The sequence below is a fragment of the Podarcis tiliguerta genome, assembly GCF_965153285.1.
Source record: "Podarcis tiliguerta genome assembly, chromosome: 2".
Taxonomy (NCBI): Eukaryota; Metazoa; Chordata; class Lepidosauria; order Squamata; family Lacertidae; genus Podarcis; species Podarcis tiliguerta.
The window spans coordinates 24,330,241-24,357,734 of NC_139535.1; the positions used below are offsets into that span (position 1 = coordinate 24,330,241).

Consider the following 27,494-nt stretch of genomic DNA (forward strand, 5'->3'; position numbering starts at 1 on the left):
ATTTTTGTCCTTTTTCCCTGCACTACGAAATGGTTTTCTTGACATATGTTGTTTTTGGTTTTGTGTCATTCCTGTTGGGCTCTTGACATTTTGTAGGAAGTGACTAACAAGTTAAATAGATAAATAATTCTCAGAATGTATGTATGCATTGACTAACAAATTGCCTTTTAAAAACATCAGCTCTCCAAAAGATTCAAATATGTCTTGGTTTCATAGCATCTGAGCTAAGCTGTCCTAGAAAGCCTTTTTTAGCCTAGTGATATGTCTGATGTGTTTCATAAGCCAGTTTTGGGATGATAAACACCAATGGAAATGAGGGCAAGTGTCCGATGCCAGAAGTTAACAATGAAATATTTTTAAAACCCTGCTGTTAATAAGACATAACACATTCACAAGCAGATGCAATGCAAAAAATAAATAAATATGGCTATCAGCCTTCCCCATCCCCCTTGCATCTAAACGGTCATGTCCTGCATCTATAAAAAGTCCCCAAACCTAAAAGTAGATTCACAGATATCTATTTCTTTCTATACAAATTCTATTCCAAGAAATGTTTTTAAAGACAGCAACACCATCTGTCTGTAAAATGGCTATTTCCATCAGACATCATTTGCTGTTTTGCTTTTGAGTTCCATTTATGCCTTTATTGATAGTAATGCTGTTCACTAAATGGATCTGAGCAGCTGGCAAACTCGTGAATTGTTGTTAATTTATGAGATATTTATGCCATACTTGTGCTCCATAGACTTGTACTGCCCTTTATTACAAATGTTAAATTGCCCCCCTTTTTGCTAACTTTGCTGTTCTGTACAATCTTTCATCTCTTGCTTCTTTTAGTGTTCATGAAGCAGCTTTGGAAAATTGAGTTATGCAAATTTATAATTTGATTCTCTTCCAAACTTGTCACATTTCATGAGTGTTCTTCACAGAGGATGGGAGGGAGTTCCACAATAGAAATAGCTATTTAAGATGTTGGTTTATATATGTTATTAGTTTATAATAATAATATATAAGAAAGAAAGCTTGAAAGCCAGCATTATTTGGCTCAGATCAGAAATACATAGCTTATTGAACAGAGGTATGCATGATACTTGCTAGTGCACTCCATCTTTATACTTACCCCTTCCTTCCTCCTTTTTTGGTGAGCTGTGATTGAAGTCTTCCTTGGTTAATTAACCATAGTTTCCTGTGAAGTTTGAATCAGGAAACTGTGGTTATCAGCAGGGGCAGACATCTTTCACAATATGGCGCCCTGTGTGAGGCTAAAATTTGGAACCCCCAAATGGATCTTCTCAATTATGGATCTTCTTAATTTTGTTTCCCTTCAACTCGGCACCCTGTGAAGGGTAACCAGCCACACCACCCAAAATCTGGTGATGTTACCAGTACTGGAACAAGCCAGAATATTACTGAAGCCAATTTCAAATCATGTAACAGCCAAGGCTTATTCTCATCTCCCTAGTTCTCCAGTTCAGATGTTCTTAGAACTATGGTTAATCAACCCAGGAAGTCTTCAAAAAGAGCACAATGAGAAGGTGGGGAAAGGTAGCATGAGGCTGGGGCATGCGAGTGAAAGACTGCCCCACTACTCTTTTTTTTTAAGGTTTCTCTTAAACCTACAGTCTGGCACTCCTGTTGCCATGATGAGATGCGAGGTTGTGTTTTCTTCAGTATTGTCCATCCTTCATGCTGCCTTGCTTCCGTTGAAATTGCAATAGATGCCAGATATAAGGTTGCCCTGTTTGAAGGAAACTTGTAATAGATCTGTTCAAAATTGGGCTAGCTGTTGTGATTAAGTATGGATTCCTGGTGCCCATAGCTGCAAAATACTGAATTAAAAAAGTTAAAGTTAACCTCAGACTGTCGCAATTCTCACAGTTTTATTATTCTGTTAAATCTGATTGTGGTCTCTCTCCCCCCCTCCCCCCTCCTCTGTTTGTGCAATGATTCACTGCTTTGAGATTTCAAATTATGCCCACAGCATTATTCAAGGGGAGAGATGCAAGAATACCTATAAATGGTTGTTTATTCAATTGTGTCCAGAAAGAGGAAGGAGGCCTATTATATTGCTCCCTGGATAGTTCCCCTGGGGAAAGATTTTTGAAAGAGAGTCTTGAGACAGGTTTGTTTGTTTTTAACAGTGAGGCGAAAAACTGTTTCTTATTGCTTGACTAGGATAAATATATTGCATAAAAGGTTTTTATGTTTGCTCTAGGTTCCCAACAGATCACAGTGCCCTGGAGACCACCTATGTTAAAATGTATCTTTCAGCTTGACTATGTCTGAATTTTTGCGATGGCCAATGCTTTTTAGCAAATGAATTTGACTGACACAAGGCGTGTGGATATCTTGGCTTATTAAGATAATGAACATCTAGCTGTTGACGCCATTAAGGGACCCCTGACCATTTGGTCCAGTCGTGACCGGCTCTGGGGTTGCAGCGCTAATCTCGCTTTATTGGCCGAGGGAGCCTGCATACAGCTTCTGGGTCATGTGGCCAGCATGACTAAGTCGCTTCTGGCGAACCAGAGCAGCGCACGGAAACGCCGTTTACCTTCCTGCCGGAGTGGTACCTATTTATCTACTTGAACTTTGACGTGCTTTCAAACTGCTAGGTGGGCAGGAGCAGCGACCGAACAACGGGAGCTCACCCCGTTGCAGGTATTCAAACCGCCAACCTTCTGATTGGCAAGTCCTAGGCTCTGTGGTTTAACCCACAGCGCCACCCGCATCCCACGTTGACACCATTACCTTCATGCAATATAATGTTTCAGAAGTAATATCCATCAGTGGGCTTACTTTAAAGCCATATTGTTTATTAAAAGATAGTCTGTCACACATTACTGGAAAGCCTTTGTTGTGGTGGTCTTTCTGCAAAATAAAAATAAAAATCCATGCTTAATTTATTAATTTAATATATAAATAGAAGGCATTATTAATACACTGTCAAGTGGAGGTTCATATAAGTTGTCCCAAATAAGCAAAGATATGATCTACTCTGTTATTGACTAGTGTGTATAGAGATGCTGTGTTAATAAAGGAAGATATGAGTCTCACTTGGTAGGATATTATTCATTAATACAGAGAGAAATAATAAAGTTGGGGTTTTATGCAGAATACATCCTTGAGCAGTATTCTTACCCTATTTTTTTGAGTTTGATCAAGCATTCCTTCATGCTATGAAAGGGCTTGAGGAAAGTTTTGTTGGTCAAGAACCACAATTCATGGGATGGTAGAAGGAATAAAAAAGGAAGTGAGTATACAGTTACATGACATGAGGCCATTCATCCACTCCCATTTATTGTAAAGCAGGCATCCCCAAACTCAGCCCTCCAGATGTGTTGCGACTACAACTCCCATCATCCCTAGCTAACAGGACCAGTGGTTAGGCATGATGGGAACTGTAGTCCCAAAACAGCTGGAGGGCCAAATTTGGGGGTGCCTGTTGTAAAGCTTGGTTTTGATACCCAAGAGCTAATGGTGCAACAGCAGAATCACACAGAGCAAGGTTTCTGCTTGCTCTGAGTGTAACAATCAATGTTCCATAGTTGAGCAAGAAGACAGTTTCCTCATTGGATATAAACCTACATTAGGCCCACTTATATATGCAGATATCCATATCTCTGATATCTTTTTCCTTACACTATGTCCAAGTCCACTTATTCAAATCAAATCAATCTTTATTACAGTCCAGAGACCCAACAAATCATTACAAAGCAATGCACAATTCATACAGCCTACCTCCAGCTTAAACAAGCATTTTGTTCAAAATGCTTGTTCATTCTTTCTTACACATACACACATTAATGGACACAGGTCCACAGTTCCTTAGGGCCACATAGTCCCATAGGTCTCACATTTATTATTATTATTATTATTATTATTATTATTATTATTATTTCTGCAAAGCTGGAATGTCCGTAAGCATTTCATAACCTTGCATTCCAGCACTGACCTCGTGGCTAGCAAGATCCTGTTTCAATGTCCTGAAACTCTACGTTCTTATAGCCAACAGCAATGGTGGTTTCAAAAGTTGTGCACCTTTTGTTTGCCTCGTTTTGTTTTTGTTTACAGTGGTGCCCCGCAAGACGAATGCCTCGCAAGACGGAAAACCCGCTAGACGAAAGGGTTTTCCGTTTTGGAGGTGCTTCGCAGGACGAATTTGCTATGGGCTTGCTTCGCAAGACGAAAATGTCTTGCGATTCCTTGGGGGTTTTTTCCGCTCCCCACCCCCTTTTTCTAAGGCACTAAGCTGCTAATAGCCTTTTAGCAGCTAATCCGCTAATCCCTTAAGCCTTTAATAGCCGCTAAACCACTAATAGCGCTAATCCGCTAATGGGCTTGCTTCGCAAGACAAAAAAACCGCTAGACGAAGAGACTCACGGAACGGATTCTTTTCGTCTTGCGAGGCACCACTGTACTTGATTTGGAGTGGTGGTGGTGAGTAAAATCGCTATTTCCCCCCTGCAATCCTTTATATTAATTTGATATCTTAGTTGTCCGTCTGCTAAGATATTACTCAGAGCTGACTTTGAAAATAGATATATGATTATGATTCAAATGTAACAGAGAGTGCCTTTGCTTGACAGTGCTGGCATCAAAAGGCCTGAGTAAATCACCTCCGTATCTGTTAAGTTAGGACCTTCAGCCACTCAGAGCCTTTGTTCAAGAGACAGGTAAGCTTCTTCATGGAAAGAACATCACAGGTTTTTCCTTCACTGCACCTGGGAGTGAATAAATCTGTTTTTGTGCAGCATTTCTTCACCAGTTCCTCCCTGATTTATGATTCCTGGTTGACAGTGGAAGAGTTGAGGGGGTGAGCCCGAAACAAAAGATGCCACGCAGAGAGCCCACGGAGCTTGTACCTGTCATGACTGTCAAACGCTGTGCTGGAAACAAGAAGAAGCTAAAATTTAAAAATTTGGATCTATCGGTATGACTCAGTTCTAGAAGCAGTTGTGTGTTTGTGTCAGTTTTTCTCTTTCCTCATCCTTGAACTTGGTGCAAAAGAAAGGATATCTGTCGTGGCTTGGAAAGCGATGGAACAAGATGGTGCAGCTGATCATACAGGAAACTGTGACAGATACCGTATTTTTCGCCCTATAAGACGCACCCAACCATAAGACGCACCCAACCATAAGATGCACCTAGTTTTTAGAGGAGGAAAACAAGAAAAAAAAAAATCTGAATCAAATGTTCTTGAAGAGGCTTTGCATGGCTATCCCTGAAGCCAGAACAGCAAGAGGGATTGCTATGCTTCAGCGATAGCTGCGCAGCCTGCATTCGCTCCATAAGACGCACACACATTTCCCCTTACTTTTTAGGAGGGAAAAAGTGCGTCTTATAGAGCGAAAAATACGGTAAATAAACAAATGGTACCTAAACATGAACGAACCAAAAGCCCTTACCTAAGAAGGAATTGATCTAGAAAAGAGCTATTTAGCATCACACTTAACTAAATTTTGCACAGTTGATAAAGTGGAGCTTTTAAATGTACTTCGCCAATGGTAATTTTAAGAGAGCATTCTCTTCCCATTGGCATGTTTTATAAATTATTCTTGCAGAGCTGGGATAGCGAACCTCAGGGCCTCCTGATGTTGCTGGACCACAACTCCCATCATTCCTGACCATTGGACATTCTGGCCGGGGCTGGTGGGAACTGGAGTCCCACAATGACTGGAGGGCCACAAGTTCCCCTTTCCTATTCTAGAGGGATACACACATAAGGAAAGGCTAACAATCAGAATTTACACTGAGAATTAAGCTGAGATCTGAACTCAGGGCCATGCCCACAACTGGCCACTGGCCTACACTGGTTCTTGCTTGCTGGGCTGATGAAGCATCCATTCAATTCTATTGTTTTATTTCTTTATTTCAACCATGTATATTCTGCTAAGCAACATAATTTTTTGTAAGCGATGCACAACGAAGTTGTCCAAGGGACACAAAAGATGAAATCAGTTAAAATCAATCAGAAAATCAAATTCCTTCCCCCCCCTCAACCTCATACAGTAAAAAAATAAAATAATATCTGCTGGGTTCAGTCTACCCAGCACTTTATGCATCTGTGTTCAATAATGCATCAGGACAGGCAGAGATCTGAAGCTCTGCCGATTAATTATACAAACCGCCCCGCCAGGATGGGCAGCGAGGAATAGGTCAGTGCTTTTATGATCAACTTCCACAATTCAGTGTCGCGTTGTGGTCCCAGCAGTGCAGTTTTCTATGTAATTTGGGGCTTTTGTGAATGGATTAGCCTAAGCGGACCTGTTTTCGTTGTGTTTCTCTTTCTAAATTGCTCTCACTCCAGTTGGAAAGGAAACAAGCAAAGAGTGTAATGTTGCACCCCACCGTGCAGAATTTGGGAGAAGTATCCTTCAGGGCACACAAAACTCTCGCCGTGACATTTTCAGCAGCTCAGTTCCCCTTTTTTATATTTAATGCGACCTAATGATAGAAAGTAGACCCAAGGCTCCAGCATCTTTCTTAGGAAGGTGAAACTACAAGTGTCTTCATTTAATAGTGATCCTGGTGGTGAAGAAGTTATTACAGGTTTGGGGGGCAGGGATGGGACAAGTCCTAACACAAACTTTGCTGCCTCATGTATAGGACCCATGACCTTGACCTGATTTTCACTGGTGTTTCAAAGGGAGTAGAAAAATAAGATAAGCTTGTTCATTGTGCTGCCAGGGCTGGCCAAACTGCACAGATGCATTGGCTACTTAACATAGAGAGGTTTTCCTCTTTTCATATATTGTGTGCTGTAGCCTTGTGCCAGAAGATTGCCCTGGGAAACCAATTGCCTGAAAGGCTAGCCATTTTGCAGCCTAATGTGAAGGACCCGATGAGCATCCCCATCACTCTGACCAGACAGCAGCTCAATCTTTCCTCCACACTGACAATAAGGCAGCATCTTCTGTTGTGCTTGAGGGGCAGCAGGTTAAATTAGGGTCCACAAGTCAAGATATGAACCATACAGACGCAGCCCTGTCCTCTGAACACTTGGGCGCCACGCATTACTACCAGCATCTAATGCCTAGGGCAACTGGCACACTCTGCACAAAGGCAGAGCTTGACCGGAATGTCTAGTGGGAAAATGTGACTCTGATTTGCCTGTGTCACAGACTCGCTTCCCCTGCAGCAGAGAAGTTTGTGAGCAGTCACAGAAGAGGTGAATTATACATAGGTCTGCAGGAGTGTACCATGAACCCTATAGCCTCCCATTTCATCATCAAGTCTCAGCTTTGCTCAACCCTAGTTATTATGGGGGGGGGGAATAATGTTTAAAATACTTTTTTAATAATAATAATAATAATAAAATTTTATTTATATCCCGCCCTCCCCAGCTGAAGCTGGGCTCAGAGCGGCTAACAACAGTAAAAATAACACAGTTTACATAAAATCACAATCAATTAATTGAAATACATTCTAAAATCAATTCATTCTAAAATCAATTCGAATTAATGGCAACCATTGGGCTAGAGTTCTATGAGGATTACAGAAGTAGGGGGTCAGACTGTGCCTTGGCCAAAGGCCTGGTGAAACAGCTCTGTCTTGCAGGCCCTGCGGAAAGATATCAAGTCCCGCAGGGCCCTAGTCTCTTGTGGCAGAGCGTTCCACCAGATCAGGGCCATGACCGAAAAAGGCCTGGCTCTGGTTGAGGCCAGCCTAACCTCCCTGTGGCCCAGGATCTCCAAGATGTTTTTATTTGAAGACCGTAAGGTTCTCCATATTTATTACAACTCTGCCACGTATTTGTTACAACTCTGCTTGCAGTGAGATTGAAAGATTAAATGAATGTGTGACTCAGTGCATTCATTCATTTTTTTTTATGGTTATACCTCCCCTGTCCCTCCTACCAGAGCCCAAGCTGGCTTATTACAACTGCCTTAATAACAGAGCACAACTATCACATGGTTAGGATGGCACTTTGTTAGAGAAGGGCTGTATCTCCCCAGTCTCTGAAGTACTCTCAGAAAAATCATGACCTTCTACAAAGGCCTAGAAAGACCCCAGCCCATTACAAATGGAGATGGGCAGATTTCACCCTTCACTAATTTCTGCAGGATGTAAGAAATCGATCCTTTAGAATATTGGCTCCATTTGTGTTACCCAAAATACATTTATCCATGGTTTGGAAGACTTTAATTTAGTTCTGTGCTCAGTGCAGTGATGGATAGGGTATGTAAATGATTATTCAATCGACATTTCTGACTGAGGCTTTTCCCCAGCTCAAAAAAAATGTGCAGGTAGGAGGGGTTGTATGTTACAGATCAGCTTTTCAAAGCCTGCTGCAAAAATTGTTCTCCATTAATGCATTATACTATGCATTATACCGGAACTTATCAATTATCCTCATTCCACTTCCCCAAATTCCCCAAGCTACCTGTATGGTTTCAGTTTCCACTCTTTTAAAATCCTGAAATCCTTTTTACTTTGAGAAGAGTGTGGATTCCAGTTCATAAACTTAATTTGTAGAGAGTTTAGAATGCTCGAATCCATTGATTGCTGTTGTGGAAGAGAGATGGAGAGCTTATAAAAAGGAAAATTAATACCTGGATCAAATGCTTAAGGGGGGGGAAATGTGCTATCTTTTTTCAGTGGTCCTTGCTTATCTAGTTGGTGCTGATGGTCAGCACACTCATCTTTCAGATCATCCTAATTCTGTACCGACCACAACCCAATTGCACTCATTTGTAAACCTCCTTTACCACCACTGCTCCACTGATGGAACAATCATAATAATGCAATGCTGAATTCTACACAAAACTTAGAAATTGCAGAATCTTACCAATTTTTGTGTGTATCCATTCTCCTAATGGATAGACATTCTCCTAACGGATAGACTTATTTTGTTGTGGAGACAACAGCAACCTCAGCTGGCAAGCTCTTAAGGTTGTGATCCTGTTGACAGTATGGGATGGGCCCTTCTTTAGATAAATTCTAAGCCATTCAGGTCTTTAGAATTCAAAACTAAAAGCTTGATTTGGGCTTCATGACAAATAGACAGCCAGTGCAGATCTTTGAAAATTAATGACCCCGTATAGTCTGGTCTGTTGAAACTCTGGCTACTGCATTTTTGTACCAACTGCAGCCTCCAAACCGTATTCAAGGGCAGCTCCATGTAAAACAAATGACAATGGTCGAAATAGGAGGTTACTAGAACATGGGTTACTAGAACATGGTCAGCGATGTCACGCTGGCCACGTGACCCGGAGGTGTCTCCGAACAGCGCTGGCCCCCGGCCTCTTGAGTGAGATGGGCGCACAACCCTAGAGTCTGTCAAGACTGGCCCGTACGGGCAGGGGTACCTTTACCTTTACCTTTTTAGAACATGGGTAACTACAGTCAGGCTTTCCCCTGTCCCAGAGTGGCTATAACTGGCAAACCAACTAGAGGTAGGATAAATCATTGTTTCTCATTGTCCAAAAGAACTTCCTGGCTTCTTTCTTTAACTCCAGAGGTTGAAGCCATTTCTACATCCTGCTACAACCTAGCAAGTCATTATTTTTCTTTATAACTGTGAGAATACATGGTAGAGATTTCAGATTTCTTCCCATGGACATATCCATACTACGTAAGGAGGAGTTTGCTGCTGAGAACTAGTCTTTGCCAGCCTAATTGGATCCAGCCCACATTTCTCTACAATCTGCAGAAGAACTTGCTGCTGAGATGTAGCATTTGCCCAGCTCAGTTCAACCAAGCCAACATTGTGGGACAGAATTTTTTCTGGAGAGTCAATGTCTACCAAGCTAACATTAAACCTAGGTTTACCTGCTGTTGGCAGAGCACTTTACTAATGAGAACCAGCATTTCCAACCCAAAGATTCCCCCTTCCCCCCTTTTTTTATCAAGGGACTGAGTCAACCCATCCAAAATGCAATTCTCCAGGTGAGGCTTGCCTGTTTCCCCCACCTGTGTAATGAATGCAGGTCTAATCATTCCCAATATGCTAAAGCGGAAACAATAGTGCATTTGTGCCTGTACCAAATGCAACCTTGAGAATACATTCAGACTAATTTTAGCCAATTCATGCTAGCTCCTCTTAATGAGGAGAGGGTTTTCTAATTTTTGAAAGCGTAGATGATTTTGATGCATACCAATCAGGATGAGTCTGTCTGCTAACGCAGCTTGACTGTCTGTTGGAGGAGCTTTCTCAGGAGAACAGAATATACCTGCTTCTGCCATACACTGAGAGGAGTAATGAGAGAGCGAGGAACAGCAAAGAATAGTTCATCACTGCTATGAATACCTCCAATTACTCCTGCCATTCTGTGTGTCGAGGAGTTTTCTGCTAGGGAAGAACGGGGCAGCCCACGGGAGGCACAAGCTACATATTACACACCACCTGCAATTTAAAGCTAGGAGGTTGTCAGGGAGCAATGAATGATGAAAGTTACAGGAAAGTGTCATGCAATCATGTGCATATTTACTCAAGCTGCATACACACATCATTTTATTCTAGAATCTATGGAGACTCAGTACTCAGTCCACTAACAACACAAATCTGTTGCATATTTTGCATTCATCAGAAAAGAACTTCAAGGAACAATTCATGCCCGCTGCCTTGTAGGACGTCTTTGGGTGAAGTCAAGGCTAAGGAGTAAACCTTACACAAATCGAGAGTGGGGTTCTTAAGGCAGTTGGATGGCATCTTGTATGTCTCCTTCCGGCAACTCCTGCAACCAAGCTGGTGTCAAATGTATTCTTTTCCTTTCCTTTGAACAACATCAGCAAGAAGCCCAGGACCTTGATACACACTACCCAGGCTTGTGCCCCAGAGACCTCCTAGAGACTTTGATGCTGCAAATGCAGCATGTCCAATTGAAAACAGGTGTAGGCTATCCTGGAAATGTGGTGTGTGTGTTCACCTCAACCCAGTGATGTTGTGGGTGGGTATGATTGGGCTATGATTGGAAGATAGAGAGCCAAGGTTGTAAGAGTGTTTGTGTCACTGCAGTCTATTTAACGATTACTCAGGTCTTGATTCAAGGGGTGCTGTGTGGATTAATAATAATAATGATAATGATAATAATTTTTATTTATACCCCACCCTCCCCAGCCAAGACCAGGCTCAGAGCGGCTAACAACCAATAATAAAAACAAGTTGATTGAAATACAACTTTAAAAAAGGATTAAAATACAACATTAAAACAATTAAAACATCACAGGAGGAGAAAGCAAAAAAGAAAGGGGGGGGGAGGAATCAAATTGATAAAGAGATCCAGATCCTACTGAAGTCCATGGGATTTAGGTTCTTCTGTTTTGAGTGTCCTCTATATTTACCATACATAAGAAGCAACTTGTTTATGCATTGCTGCTTGCCATCTACTGTGTTTGTTTTTCTGTGCCCTAGTCCATCTTCTGTTTCAAACACTCCCAGTAACCTTGGTTAGCTTTAGGGGGAGGGAGGAGCCTTTGTCTCCATGCTTTGCAAAATCGCAAAGGCAGATGCAAAGAGAGAATTCCTCCTCCATGAGAAGACAATAAACCCTAATGAATAGTATTTGCATAACTGAGATGGAAAACCTTAAAGACCAGTCAGAAAGCTCTGGCTTTGTTTAGAAGCATCCTTATCACACTTCTAAGTTCTTTCTTCTGCCCAAATGGTTTTGTCCACATGGCCTGTGTGGGTGAGGGGAGATGTGTGCAAAGAGAGAAGCAGCTGTTGTTGTTGTGTGGCTGTATGTGTCAGGGACCGTGCTGAGGAGGGCTGCACAGATGAGGAATGGTGGGAGCCTCCCCTCCCCCTGCTCCTGATCAGGATCCTGAATCTTCCCAGGAGCAGTGGGACAGTATAGATTTGGAACAGTGGTTCACAGAGGGACATAGTTCAGAAGACAAAAGTTGGGAAGAACTGGGTGGTGAACAGCTAGGAGAAGAAGATTCAGGGGAGAGAGAGAGTTAATAGACTCCAGTTTGCTGGTAAACATCCAGCCGATCAGTCCAAGGTCACTGAGATTAGATAAGGTATCTGCACAGAAGGCATAGTGGTTGCCAGATCAGTTTGCAAGGCAAGGAAGTGACTCGGGTGACTCGGGGGGGGTGTAAACCTTAATTGGGAGCACCTTTGCTCCGAGAATGGACTCTTTGTTCTTTCGCTGTGATCATTAAAATCTCTTTAAATGGTAAGAGACTATTTTTGCTTTGTTCTGCTTATCCACGGCCAAAGGGAGAGAGGAAGCCACTTTCCCGAAGCCTGACAATACGCTAGCACAATGTGGAGAAGCAAACTTTTAATTTTTTTTTTTTTAAAAATGTGTCAAGCATGTTTCAGCACCTCAAAGCACAGACTACATGCCATCTTGCTGGTTTTATAAATTATTGAAACAAAATATATCAGCTGATAAAGGACAAATGCCAAACACCACATTTTTCCCTGTACAGTGGTACCTCAGGTTAAATACTTAATTCGTTCCGGAGGTCCGTTCTTAACCTGAAACTGTTCTTAACCTGAAGCACCACTTTAGCTAATGGGGCCTCCTGCTGCTGCCACGCCGCCGGAGCACGATTTCTGTTCTCATCCTGAAGCAAAGTTCTTAACCTGAGGTATTATTTCTGGGTTAGTGGAGTCTGTAACCTGAAGCGTATGTAACCTGAAGCGTACGTAACCCGAGGTACCACTGTATAAGACGCCCCCATGTATAAGTTCCTATTTTTAGGGACTCCAATTTAAGAAAATATGGCGATTGCCCTGTGTATAAGACGACCCACAGTTTTTCACATAATTTTTAAGTTAAAAAGCCTAGTCTTATACATGGAAAAGTATGGTACATACTATTAGTGGAAACTATGGGATCCATTTTGATGGGGAAACTGACTAAATATACAGTCTTTATACAATCCGAAAACAAAAGACTTCTATAAGGACTAGCAACAAAAAGCAACTTATGGCAATCCACCAGAAGTACGAAGCTCTCCAGGACAGATTTCTAGGCAGCAGCATCACTGAGTTTTTGCTGCAGTAGAAGGCTTCCTCGTGCTTCTGCTCCTCTCTTCTTTATAGGCGACAAGCGTTGGTAACAGAATTACATAAATGATGGAATCAAATAGTGCTTTCCTACTTCAGATTAAGGGACGCTGGTGGCGCTGTGGGTTAAACCACAGAGCCTAGGACTTGCCGATCAGAAGGTCGGCGGTTCGAATCCCCGCAACAGGGTTAGCTCCGATTGCTCGGTCCCTGCTCCTGCCAACCTAGCAGTTCGAAAGCACATCAAAGTGCAAATAGATAAATAGGTACCACTCCAGCAGGAAGGTAAACGGCATTCCTGTGCACTGCTCTGGTTCGCCAGAAGTGGCTTAGTCATGCTGGCCACATGTACGCCAGCTCCTGCGGCCAGTAAAGCGAGATGAGCGCTGCAACACCAGAGTTGGTCACAACTGGACCTAATGGTCAGGGGTCCCTTTACCTTTACCTCAGATTACTCAGCATGTGCCCCACTAAGCCAAGTGCAGCCTGGCCGTCATGTTCCGTGGCCCAGAAGATTCTTGATAGCCTTCCAGGTTTGGCAGTTCCAAAGGCAAGGAAAAATGGAGTACAGTATATATTAGCTCCTGGCAATCGGTGGCTGGTGGGCTCTATGTAACTCAGCAGGTCACAAGTTGTGTTGCCTTGCAAGCTTTGAAGTGGCCTGTGGTTCTGTGGCAGTGTGGAACTGGAAGTGGCTAAATGGCTGCTATCTCTAACTTTCCAATTGGTCATTCATTTGTTAAAAAAAAAAGTATTAGCTTAAGACACAGGAACTGACCCACTGAATTCTAGAATGGGGCAGTTATATAGAGATGATCATATAACTGTCACCCACACTGTTTTGTTTTTTTAAATAAAAACTAATCCAACTCTCTGTCCTCTCATTCTGGATTTTAGGTTGTACCAGGTGAATTTTGATGTTCCCACCTGCGAAGGCAAACGACGGGAGAAACTCTCGCTAATAGGCGACTTCTCTTCTTCCGCGGAATTCTTCGTCACTATTGCAGTATTTGCCTTCCTCTACTCGTTGGCCGCAACGGTGGTTTACATTTTCTTCCAGAACAAATACCGTGAAAACAACAGGGGCCCTTTGATTGTAAGTGTTCGTTACGCAGACAGCTTTGTCCCTATTTCTTGATTCATTTGTTTAGCCTCTCGCTTTGAATACCCTCTGTTGGGTCAGTCTGAGTTCTGGTGTGGTATTGCTTTTTCTTTGACCACCAAGGTTGAATGAAATATTCGTTCGGCTGACATTATTGCTGAACGCAGCAACGAAGATTGCAGAGGAGATGAATGGATGGATGGATGGATGGGACTCTATCAGTTAGGACTACAATGTATGCTCTTCAGCATATAATCCCGGCTGCATACAGTATTATATTCTTATTTTATTTTCATTTACTGCTTTGCACAAACTTCACCCTTTTCATTTTCAAACCTTTCCCTCCAATTTTTTTATCAGAACTAATTTTCCATCCAGACCCTTCTGGATCCTAGATCAACCTTCCTAATCTTTCACCTAAGCACACAGGACCCCTGCTTGGATAGGGAGATGTGATTTTCTTCCCCCACCCCTTTAACCTTGTGCTCAAATTACTTTACGGCTTGGAATTCAGCAACAGTTTAACTAGTTTGCACAGATGAAAGTTCTTAGGCAGAGATGAAGAACCTCAGAGATGACGAACCCAGGGGTCCGTTAGACCTGGTCTGGGACTGTGCCTTGGGCCACATCACACACTAACCCTGCTTTGCACCCTCTTTGAGTGGCTGAATGGGTCCTGGAACTCAGTGCTTTTGCCATCTCTGGATGGAGAGTAGAGGGGGATGTGTGTCGAAACAAGCTTGCTTTTACAGTGGTACCTCGGGTTAAGTACTTAATTCGTTCTGGAGGTCCGCTCTTAAGCTGAAACTGTTCTTAACCTGAAGCACCACTTTGGCTAATGGGGCATCCTGCTGCCGCTGCAGCATAATTTCTGTTCTCATCCTGAAGCAAAGTTCTTAACCCGAGGTACTATTTCTGGGTTAGCGGAGTCTGTAACCTGAAGCGTATGTAACCCGAGGTACCACTGTATTGCTTTGTCCAATTTTGCCTCTGGTGCAACCCACTACTGGCATGTGGTTCCCTATCTCTGTCTAGAATGATGCAACATACAGTTTGGTATTGTCTATCTGGATCGCTTTTAAGGATTATTATTACTCCTACTACTACTACTACTACTATTGTTGTTGTTATTTGAAGATTACATCAATCTTTATATTCCCATTTAACTGTCATGTCCCATCTATTGTTTCTGTAATTGCCAATTATTTCACATTTTCTCCCCCCCCTTTTTTTTACTCAGTAAATCATTATCTGCATCTCATATTGTACTTTTCATTTTATATAGCACTAACTTATATTTTAGTGATATATTCTTTTTATCTTTCCTGTCTGTTAATGAGGAGTCTGTACAGTTCCATTGCCTGTTTGCTGGGACTGGAACAAATCTTCCAGATGCACTCTACTTTTGGTCTGACTCTGGTTCCTCCTGGATCCCACCCCTCGCTTGCCGGAAGGCTAAAATTAGAACCTCTTTTCTCCATCCACCCCACGAATGGCTGAAGAAGGAGCTGGCAGGATGTCTGGCAGCACCGCCTTAGTTAATTCCAATGCGAAAAGATGCAGAGCTGCTGGAATATTAATTAGATAAGCTATACCCAATATAAAACAAACAGTCCTGAAATGTGCTTTGAGACTGCTTTAATATAGAATACAGTATCAACGCAGAGGCTTTACAACATTAAAATTTCCCTGAAGTAACAAAACTCTTTTGCAACATTTCATTAATTTAAAAAAAAAGTGAAGCTTTGAAAGCAATACTAATGATTACATTGTATCAATTATTCATGAAAAGTTAAACACCTTTTTCTTCCGCTGAGAATTTAAAACAACCTTTATTTTCGTTGTATATTGATTATTCCTTTCAAACCAAGTGGTAGCTTTAATAATAATAATAATAGGAGTAGGATTCGGTCTTTTTTTCCCCCTAATGAAAAATTCCATTTTCTTGAAATAATCCAGCACAAATATATATATTGTTTCCCAGGATGCTGTTGGCATGCAATAAATATTTGATGTTAATGAGGATTTTGTGCCTCCTTTAAACCTGCAGATGTCTCAGTTTCCCAGAAGAACTGAGATCCACCGAGATCAATGGGGCATTTGCAGCTGAAGGCTGCAAATAGGCGAAGGGTTGTCACACACCGATGATGGAGCAAATTTGCTTTCTGATGCACCAGAGGGTAGGATCCGTGCCCACACTTTCCAGTTACAGAAAAGGGGATTTTTCTGATCATTAGCTGAAACATTAAACATCATACCTGATGGCACGAGCTGTCAGACAAGGGGACAGGCTACCTTGGGAAATGGTGGACTCTCCATGATTAGAGGTTTCTAAGCAGAGGCTGGATGACAACCACCTATGAAGAACACTGTGTACAGTGGTCCCTCGGGTTACATACGCTTCAGGTTACATACGCTTCAGGTACCACACTCCGCTAACCCAGAAATAGTGCTTCAGGTTAAGAATTTTGCTTCAGGATGAGAACAGAAATCGGGCTCCGGCAGCGCGGTGGCAGCAGGAGGCCCCATTAGCTAAAGTGGTGCTTCAGGTTAAGAACAGTTTCAGGTTAAGAACGGACCTCCAGAACGAATTAAGTACTTAACCCGAGGTACCACTGTAGTGGATTTCTTGCCTCAGAAGCATACAAGCACTCCCAGTGACTAGACAGAGCTGGAGAATAACAGTGCCTCGTGTACACACCGTACATTTAAAGCAGATAATTTTTCCCCTCCCATAAGCCTGAGAACTGGACTTAGCACCCCACAGAGCCAGTGTTCCCAGCACTCTTAGCAACTGTAGTTCCCAGGATGCCTTGGGGGAAGCCGTGCATTCCAAATTTGCTTTATGTTTATAGTGTGCTGCACAGCCACAGCCAAATTTGTGAAACTGAGACCTACCCCAGCAGAACCCTGTTTGCTTGGGAATGTGTGGTTTTACTTCTGAGTAAACCGGGTCCTCGCTGTGAATCTTGGTCATCAGCACATTCTTTTCTTTTTAAATGAAAGTACAGTGGTACCTCGGGTTACATACGCTTCAGGTTACATATGCTTCAGGTTACACACTCCACTAACCCAGAAATAGTGCTTCAGGTTAAGAACTTGGCTTCAGAATAAGAACAGAAATCGGGCTCCGGCAGCGCGGTGGCAGCAGGAGGACCCATTAGCTAAAGTGGTGCTTCAGGTTAAGAATAGTTTCAGGTTAAGAACGGACCTCCAGAATGAATTAAGTACTTAACCCGAGGTACCACTGTATCCCAAGTGTTACTGAAAGGTTCCATGGCTTGATAGGAGTCAGACCTGGGAAACATAAATCCAAAGGTAAAAAAAAATGTTTGCTGTTTCACTGACCATGTATAGAGTGCTTTCTGTCTCTTCAGCTGGGCATTGACTTCTAAACAAACATGCCCAGGGAGCTGTGACTGACAGACTTTCCTTAGCAAGGGTCATTAAAAATCCCCACCTTCCAATTGCAAACTATGAAGAGCAAGGTAACAGTGAAATTGGGGGTGAAGGAGCCTTATGTAAAATCATAGTCATACAGCAAACAGCTGGCCGCACCACCATCTTGTGTATACTAAACTTTGCCTCATGGACAAAGTTTGTGATTAAGTTGCTGTCCATTGTAGCCACAGTCCCAGTGACTGGGAAAGGCATTTTTCACAGTGGCAAGTCGTTGCAGTTTTCCAAAAATCCACCTCAGAAAAATGGCCTCTGCTTACACCAGGGATAGAGAAGCCTAAGGGCCACATTTCTTTCTGTGGAACCTCTCAGGGGCCACATGGCAGTGACGGGCAAAGTCCTAGACAAAAGCGAGCAGAACGATAGACATGTGAATTTGACTTTTGTTCCATAGGCTGGTTTCTTCACCTTCACCTCTACCCTCCATATCCTCTGTTTAGGCCAGCAAGAATCATGATCAGAGTTCCTGATTAAAATTACCTCATTCTTTGTTGAGAGAGGGGAGTCTTAATTTGCCCCATTTAGAAGACTCAAGGAGGATTGTCTTCCAATTAGCTCCGATGGAAAGACATCACTGGAATAGGCACACAGACACACTTACAGAGAAGTTCTAAAATTAATCTCAGGAAGCACCTACTTGACATGTAGGATTGCCCATAGCAAACCCCATGCTTTAAAAAGAGGAATTGAATATGTATAAACTCCATAGGAGCAAGCTGTATGGGCACCATTCCCTGCACACTTAATTTTAACAGGGCAGTGTCGTCGAAAGCATATTTCAGCATTCAGCAGGCAGCATTCCCTTGCCTGGGTTCCGCTTGACATGTAAAAGACATTCCCAAGTCATGGGCTGCACCTAATCTAAGACGGATGGTCCCCTATCTGAGTTCCCTGACACTATTAGGGCTCCATTATTTTCAGGGCAGATAATCCTGATTAGCAGAGGTTGTGACAGAATCTTAATGCACTGACTCCTCTGCTCTTTTCGGTAATGTCTTTCTAGTCCATAAAGCCTGAACTAGCCACAAGCAGAAAATAAACCATTGTAATAAACCGCACCAAGGTTGTAATGTAATGGTGACATTTTCATTGCCTACGATTTCTGAAAATAATTAGATGAGCTATCACACGCTGCATAAATCAGTGTTGTGTTTCCATACAGTCTCAGGGGAGAGACAAATTGGATAATCAGTAGCCTGTATAAAGGGAACCTTTTCCTTGATTTGCCCTCCCCCCCCCCCCATCTCTGCCACATTTTCTCGAAGGAACTCTGGGTGGTGTAGCTGCTTTGCCTCCCTTTTTATCTCCACAATAACCCTGAGAGGTAGGTGAGGTATAGGAAGTGGCCCAGGATCTGAACTCAGTTCTTCCCAGATGGTGAAACTACATGTTATGCACCACAGCAGGGTGCTGCTCAGAATGACATCCCTCTTTTGCATTGTCTCATTGGGACTGACAGGGAATGGGGCAGGGAGACAACCAGCAGGTGGCGCCAGAGCCAATGACAGGCAGAACCAATTCCTCCTTCCTGCTGAGAGGTACAAAAGCAAGCAAAATTGAAACTAAGGATGAGGTAGGTGGAGGCGGGCTGAGGTCATACAGATGTTGGTGGGGCAGTGCCCCCAGTGGTCCCAATGCCTTATGCTCTACCAGCCCCAATGGACACCAGCCACCATTTTCCCTTCCCCCCTGGTAAGTTTACATTTGAGCCACACATCTCTGACCCACTTTCTTACGTTACTCTGTTGCTGACATAGCCGTATGCCTGCAATCATTCCCTTTGATTGGAGGCCTTGGTGAGAGTCCTCCGGGATAGCATTTACACCCTGCCACAAAGCGCTTTAATGTTTCAATGCTTGTGATTAGCTCCTAAGCTTTAAAACACGAGCTCTGAGGGAAACCGAACTCCGGTCACCGCTCATCAAAGCCCTGTTGAGGCTTTGTCATTTTCGGGTCTGTAATTCTTACGTTTGCCTTCCGTTTGAATGCACACAGAAGGATTGATGTTTTCCTCCACATCCCAGAGAGCGCTGGTTTTCTGTTGGTTCTCCAATGTACGCCGAACGCCAAACTTCCTCCTTACATATGTGTTGGTATGGCTTCTTGCCATGATGGTCAGAGAAAGGCTGTGTGGTTGGGACTGTGTTGCCCTCCTGCCTTCCCAACCCTATACATCACTGCTGAACTGCAGGCGCTGTGGTGGAGACAATCTGATGTTCCCGCCACCATATTTGCACCACACCAACACCACACAGAGCTCTTGCTGCCCTGCCCCTCTCCCTTTTGATTAAGCAATGATGACACATGATGTTGATATGACTGGAGAGCAACGATCACCTACATGTGAGGAGATACTGATGCAGGAGTACTTTGAAACCAAAACAATGCAGAAGACTGTACCCCATGCCCCTCTGCCCCCTTCAGGCATCTCATGAACCGGCACTGTCCCATTTTCTCTTTTCTTTTCATAGGACTTCATTGTGACGGTGGTGTTTTCGTTCCTGTGGCTCGTGGGCTCCTCTGGTTGGGCTAAAGGGCTCTCTGATGTGAAAGTTGCTACAGACCCCGACGAAGTGCTCTTACTGATGTCGGCTTGCAAGCAGCAGTCAAACAAGTGCATGCCTGTGCGCAGCCCAGTTATGTCTAGTTTGAACACTTCAGTGGTAAGAATTTGCTTTTATGTTATTGAAAGACAGGCCGGGAGGTGGGGAGCATCCATGGAAGATGGATGGATGGTCCTTATCTATGAGATCAGACAAGAGTTTTGGGTTTTCTATTTTCCTGCCAAACCGCTGGAGTCCAACACGCAGCTCATCATGACTTCACCTAATTCACAGGCTCTTCTGTGAAGCATAAACACAAGAGAGGGAGCAATGATAATAATCTGAGCAACAGGTTACAGTAAATGACAAACTTCTTACCTGAAGATTAAAAGACAACAATCAAGATGCATTCATCAAAGTAGCCTGGAGAACAAGCATGCAAAATAACTTGATAATTAGATTATGCAGTATTTGGAGTAAAAGGGAGTTCTTACTTACCTATGCTTATAGATTATTGCTGCTGCTACTACTAATGTTACTATTAGTTCCACCAAGGGAGTTGTCATCTGCCTTGCAAAAGAGTTACTTTTAGAATGGTTTTAACATCTTTGCGATCAGAAAAGGCAACTAGGTAGTGATTCATCGTATCTAATAATGCACACAATTAACAGGGGCCACAGACATGTAATGCCTCCTGCCAAAGTACGTGAGTCTTCTTTGAATCAGGGACCAGCAGTCCTCTTACTGGAAGAAAGCTGTAGGCAGCCTTCAGTAGATTCCTATTTACTCCTATGATCTCAGTTTATAAAGACTAGGAGCAGCTAGATCAATCTTTCATTTGCTTTAATGGGATGACACCCTTGGCCCTTGGTATAGACCGAAGAGCTTGTAGAAAGAAAAACAAACATGATCTTAATTACTGGAGTGATCTGTCTGCATCAATAATCGACTTCAGTCTGAACGCATAAAATGGCAAGTGGGGATGTGCAGACCAAGCCCCATCCCATTGATGCCAAGGTATGTGCAGGCAAACACTTCTTTACCAAAGTATGGTCGATGTTAGTCTAAAGGGGGCTACCTTACTCACCTGTTGGGAAATACTCATCCCCCTTCAGAATCACATGGGCCAGGGAATGCACCCAGGACAAACAGTATCATTGAAGGTGCTTGACCTGCACATTGTTGCTTGATTCTTCATGTATGGAGATCCGAAGGGGGCTTAGATCAATCTAGAGCTGGGGGGAGGAACATGCCCCCCAGGTGGCACTGGACTGCAGCTCCTATCACCCTTGACCATCAGCCAGGTTGACGGGAGTTGGAGCCCAACACTGTCAGGAGGGCCACAGATTGATGGCAAAACCATATGTGAAAATTCATGTAATTTAAACATTTTTTATCATTATTTATACATTTCACTAATTTTACAATCATTTTAACATTTCAAAACTTCACTTCCTTCCCCTTCTTTCTGCTGTTCCTTAAATTTATTTCTGATATCTTCTGCATATCCAAATTAACTTAATTTGCTCATTTGTCCATGTACTTCAAATATCTACTCTTATAAAACTGCAGGTTATTACAATAATCCTGCCAATGTTCTTATCTGTTTATAATTTATCTGTAAATATTCAATAAACCATTTCCATTCTTTTATTAAAAGTTTTTTATCTTGATTTCTTATTCTTCTGGTACGTTTAGCCATTTCTTCATAGTCCATAAGTTTTTTTATCCATTCTTCCTTTGCTGGGATTTCTGCTTCTTTCCATTTTGGGGCAAGTAACATTCTTGCCGCCGTAGTAGAAATACATGAATAAGTTTCTATATGGATTAGGTAGTTCTGTCCCAATAATTCCCAAAAGAAAAGCTTCTAGGTTTTTTTCAAACGTTATTTCAAACATCCTTTTCAATTTATTATATATCATTTCCTAGTAAGCTTAACATTACTACACGACGGCCACACATGATAAAAATAACCTTCTTTCTCTTTACATTTCCAACACTTATTTGATTTAGATTTATACATTTTTGCCAATTTGCTCGGTGTTAGATACCATCGATGTATCATTTTCATGTAATTTTCTCTTAGGCCGTAACACGCTTTATATTTTATATCCATATTCCACAATCGTTCCCATGCTTCCTATGACCAATATCTATTGCCCAATGTATCATTGAGGATTTTACTTGCTCATCCTTTGTCTCCCATTCCAATAATATTTTTAGACAGCACTTTTACATTACATTCCAACAGGTCTCTCTCCAGTTGTGATATTTGTTCCTCAAACCCTCGTATCCTATCTTTCTTAAATACTTCATTCAAATGATGATATTGTATCCATGTTGTTAATTTCCCTGATAATTCCTTAAATTCTTTTAATTTATACTTTCCTCCCTTTTGTTTTAATAAATTTCTATAAGTTGTCAACCCTTCTATCATATTCTTTTTCTTTACTGCTATAGCTTCCAATGGTGAGAGCCAAAGTGGTGTTTTTACCTTTAATAAATTATTGTATTTATCCCATACTCTATACAATTTTTTCCTAATTATATGATTTGTAAATCCTTTATGAACTTTCACCTTTTCATACCATAAATAAGCGTGTCAGCCAAAAATATTGTCATGACCTTCTGAGTCTACAATATGTGAATTCTGTAATGTCATCCATTCCTTCAACCAACAAAGACAGGAAGCCTCATAATATAGTCTCATATCCACGTCTTGATTTTCTTCCCATTTAGGTCTTCGGATTCTTGAACTTTATTCTCTGGGCAGGAAACATTTGGTTTGTTTTCAAGGAGACTGGCTGGCATTCTTCAGGCACAAGGCACCCTCAAGACACCATGGAGAAGCAGTCTGGCAGCTTTAACCAAGGTGGCTACAATCAAGATAGCTACGGGCCAACTGGTGGCTATAACCAACAGGGAAGCAGCTTCGGGCAGCAGACCAACTATGGCCAAGTGGATGAATTTGGCCAGCAGCAACAGAGCAGCCCCACCTCCTTTGCTAATCAAATTTAGCTCACACAGAGTTCCAAGAGCTCTTACGTTGAGCATTGTGTGTGGAAAGCTGAAACACAGTGGCAGGCAGCAGATTTCTCAAGTTTTAGATAAATGTGACAGAATTTCATCTAAATCAAAGGTCTACGGGTACCATCCGAAGAAGGTGGGTTGTGGTTCTTACTTTGTTTATATATGAAGCATCTTCTCCTTGTGAGTAGATGATTGAGGTTATAGTCATCAGAGGTGGTGGATTGGGGTAAATAATTGTTGTATGTACTGTATAGATAACCTTACGGTAGTTTTGTATGTGTATGGTGGCAGCATTTTGTAGCCTCGAGTCTGTAGTATATGATATGGAGAACACAACTGAATTAGCTTTAGATTTTCTTCTGCATTTTGGTGAACAGCAAAATGTGTGTTTTCATTATTTCTGATCGTATCACAATGCATGCATTGTAGCGCCTAAGTTTTCAACATTGCCTGTCTATGATTGTTGGTTTATAATATTTGGTTTTGGTTTTTTTCTACATAAGAAATTTATTTGACATTTGTCCTGATTAGCAAATTTGCAGAGTGTCTTAGTGCATGAGGCTGCATCATTTTCACGCCAACAGAATGTTATGAACTGTGTATATGGGATTTTTTCAATACCACCACTACTACTTTTTAATTGGTTTGTTTGTTTGATATAATGTTTTAGATAATGTATGTATGTACGTATGCCTATTTTATATATTTTGCAGAGTTGGATCAACGGCTTACCCAAATCTTGAATGCTGCATATAACTAAAACAGTTTTCCTTAAAAGGGCATTCAGAAATAATATGCTGTAAACTGACCAATTTGTTTGTTTAATCAAGCTCAGTATTCCTTCTTTAAATCCATTTTTGATGTTTTGTGACTCTTTGAACGTGAACTGTGTAATATAAGGACCAAGTAACTGTGTTTACATGTTTACAAAGGTATTTATTTAATTAGGATAACAGAGGTGCAGATATCAGTAAGTGAAACTATCTGGTGGCAAACGCCACATTGACAGATAGTGCAACAGAGCATGTGCACATTCAGAGCTGTTGCGAAACACTTTTCCTCTATGGCCATTGATGGTGAAGAATGTTTTTCTCTCTAAGCTGTTTCAAAGTTGTTCAATGTCTGTTCGGTCCAGTCGTTATGATGATGTATACTGGATTTGGTGCTATTCGTAAGTAGAAAGAGAGTGTCAAACACATAAGATCTCAGCAATCGAGAACACTGAGCCATTTCCTTAGCGGGGTAAAGGTAATTTAGAGATCATGCTGATCTCAAATTGTGCGTAATATTTTCCAGGAGGAAAAAAATGGTTTCTGCTCAGCCATTTTTCCGCAGAACCCTTTAGCTCCATGGCAAGGCAACAGAGCCAGACTTCTGCTGCTAGATGGAAAGCTTTGTTTTCTCTTTCCTCCAGCAATAGACAGGACTCCACATAATAAGCAGCAAAAGAACCCAAGCCATGCTGCAAAATGGAGCCAAATTTGAGAGCAGCAACCTCTCTCACACTGCAAGGGGAAAGATTGAGTTCTACTCTCATTCCTGTGTGAGTTGAGCACTGGACTGCTTCCTGCAGGATGCTGAATCAAGCATTTCCATGTCTCCACATATACACATATGTACTGCAGGGAATTGGTAGGGTCAGGAGGGAGTTATGTACTGAGTTGCTACCTTGCCTCAGTCTCACTGATTGAGACTCATCCTGGTGAGAAAGTGTCGCTAACCACTAACCTAAAACACATTGGATACTGTGCAGCAAAACTAGGGTCATCTTAGCATCCCTTTCAGCTGCCCTGCAACCCCCCGAAACTCAGTTTGCAGCCTACAGATGAACACACCACTGTAAAAACTGAACATCTGCATTTCTAAATAGAAGTGTATCCGTCTATGATATCATTGTATGAGCTGTAAATGTTCAAAGCATATTTTAGCATAAAACGGCATAGTCACTTATATGATTGTTGTAACCAATGTATGACTGCTCAGTGGATGACTCAATATTGTGATATATCTATTTGACCCGCATAAATAAAGATTATTGCATACAATGCTTGTTTAAAGGCATGTGGTGGTGCTGCAACACACACACACACACAGAGAGAGAGAGAGAGAGAGAGAGAGAAAGAGAGAGAGAGGATAAAATAGGACATGCATCTTCTTACCATTCATTTTCACTCCAAGTTATTGTCTAACTTGGGCTTCAACCTGAAATGACACGTCAGCTTGTACATGCATTATGTTTGGATTGAAAATAATGGGGGAAATTATGTTTTCTGTTGGATCAGCTTAACCTGATATGGGAATGTTCAACATAGTCTTGAGTATTCTTCTGCAACTTGATAGTCCTTCAGATATTTTGAACTACAGCTCACATCATCCTGTGATTCAAACTATTGGAGAGTTACAGCGCCTGCTGTGGCTGTAGAGGCCGATATGGGAGAGACATGTTTTGTTGTAGCTCGGCAGTATTCAGCTAAATAACTGTGTGAGCGGAACAACTTCCACTTGCATAATGGGACTGTCCCTTCTCTCCTCCCCATACGCACACTGTGACTGTTCCAAACTTGCTCCGAGGGTTTGGGGAACACCTACAACAGATGTTGGGGTACATAAGGGGAGGAGAGGGGGAGAGCATTGAACTGTACAAGGAGAAGTCCTTGTGCTGATAAAACCTATGTTGAATTCCACCCCAATGCATCTGGAAGAGACTTGGTTGGGGAGAGTTTATGCAGCCGTTCATCAATACAGATGAGAAAGGTAGCAACATTTCAGGAATACAAGTTACAAGGGCCTGAACAAATTTGTCTTGTTGGCAAAGGGCTATTTGCAAAGCTGAGTGACAAATGGCATTTGTATTGTAGGAAACATTCGACATTCATGGTCAGGGTGTTCGTTTTTGACATTTATAAACATCCCATTAAACAAAGTCATATGGGTGGCTCATAACACAATATCATGCTACAATCAAAACATATATTAAAGTATACCACCTAGTGTTTTTTCTGCTAACCCCCTCCCTGACTAAATCAGCAAAATCAACATCAACAACACAAAACCAGCACAGAACAGCATAAAAACAATCTCAAATGGCCTACAAAGGGGGGAATCATTAATGCCTAGAAGGAGAAATATGTAATCACATATTAGCAATAATTACCATTCTTTCAAAATCCCTGATTTATGTGCTGTAAGCTGCCCAGAGTGGCTGGAGAAACCCAGCCAGATGGGTGAGATATTATTATTATTATTATTATTATTATTATTATTATTATTATTATTATCATCATCATCATCATCACCACCACCACCACCATCACCACCACCATCTCATTATCTATTATGTTGGGGGAAGGTATGAAATTCTGATTCTAAGGCATAAAAACGGGGGGGGGGGGTGTACTCTGCAGGATCAGATCAAAAGGATCCATCTTTTCCAACACCCTATTTTGAACCACAGCCAATGAAATGCCTGGCTGTGGCATTGAGAGTGTTGCATAGATTTCCTGTTTACCAACAGGAATCAATAAATTCTTGCTCTGGATTATCTTGAAACTAGAGTTCATAGACTGCCTAGCTTCACAGATATATTTTTCCTCCAGGAAACCTACACAGCACATTCGGAAAACAAACCCAGGACTTAACAAGGAGAAGCAGAAAGCACATAGCAGTCAGCCTTGTCTCTTGCGGTCTGGCAAAAGGGTGAAGACAGAGTGGTTGTACAGAGTGGTTGTAAAGAGGCATTGTAGGAAGCAGATGGGAGTTGAGCAGCTGATGGCTTAGCATCTTCTGCAAAGCCCAAAATCTAGCATAAATGCCTCCTTTGCCATAAGGGCACATGCCAGCCCTGAAGAAGGCACATCATTATGTATTTAGCAAAGAAGGGGAAGCAATGAATCATAGGCTATTTTCAATCTGTGCTGTTAAGGTTGTACTAGCTTTGCTGTCAGGAGGAGACTGGAGATATCACAATAAAAAAGGGTGATGAACCTCTTGCCTCCGGCTTGCATGGTGACAAGAATGTAGAGGAATTCTCTTTTTTTTTTTAATATATATTTATTGAAGTTTTCAAATAAAGCATATATTAGATAAGCACAACTTATCATTGTCCATTTAACATCTCTCAATTATTACATGGGACTCCCCCACACCTCCCGCATACACTTACATCATTATTAAATTTATTTCAAACAAATTATCATTTAACTCATCTTAATTAATAATCTTAATTTGGTTTGACATATAATTCAGCCTTAAATCTAATTTAATGGTAGACAATTATCTGCACTGGCATCCAATTCAACACTCAGCCAAATTACAATATTTTTGTAAATAAATCTTAAATTCCCTCCAGTCTTCTTCCATCCTTTCTTCTCCCTGGTCTCGAATTCTGCCG

The 27,494-nt window shown here is 41.9% G+C and overlaps 1 protein-coding gene across 2 annotated transcripts in view; it reads left to right on the forward strand.

Moving 5' to 3' along the window:
- Window positions 1-25,149, forward strand: part of SYNPR (synaptoporin) — a 136,864-nt gene extending 111,715 nt beyond the window's left edge. For both annotated transcript variants that reach the window (XM_083426603.1, XM_083426604.1), the window contains 3 exons: window positions 13,868-14,066; window positions 20,003-20,194; window positions 22,814-25,149. In XM_083426603.1, the coding sequence (XP_083282729.1) occupies window positions 13,868-14,066; window positions 20,003-20,194; window positions 22,814-23,092 (670 nt within the window). In that variant the 3' untranslated portion in view covers window positions 23,093-25,149. The remainder of the gene's footprint in view (window positions 1-13,867; window positions 14,067-20,002; window positions 20,195-22,813) is intronic.
- Window positions 25,150-27,494: the final 2,345 nt, after the last annotated feature.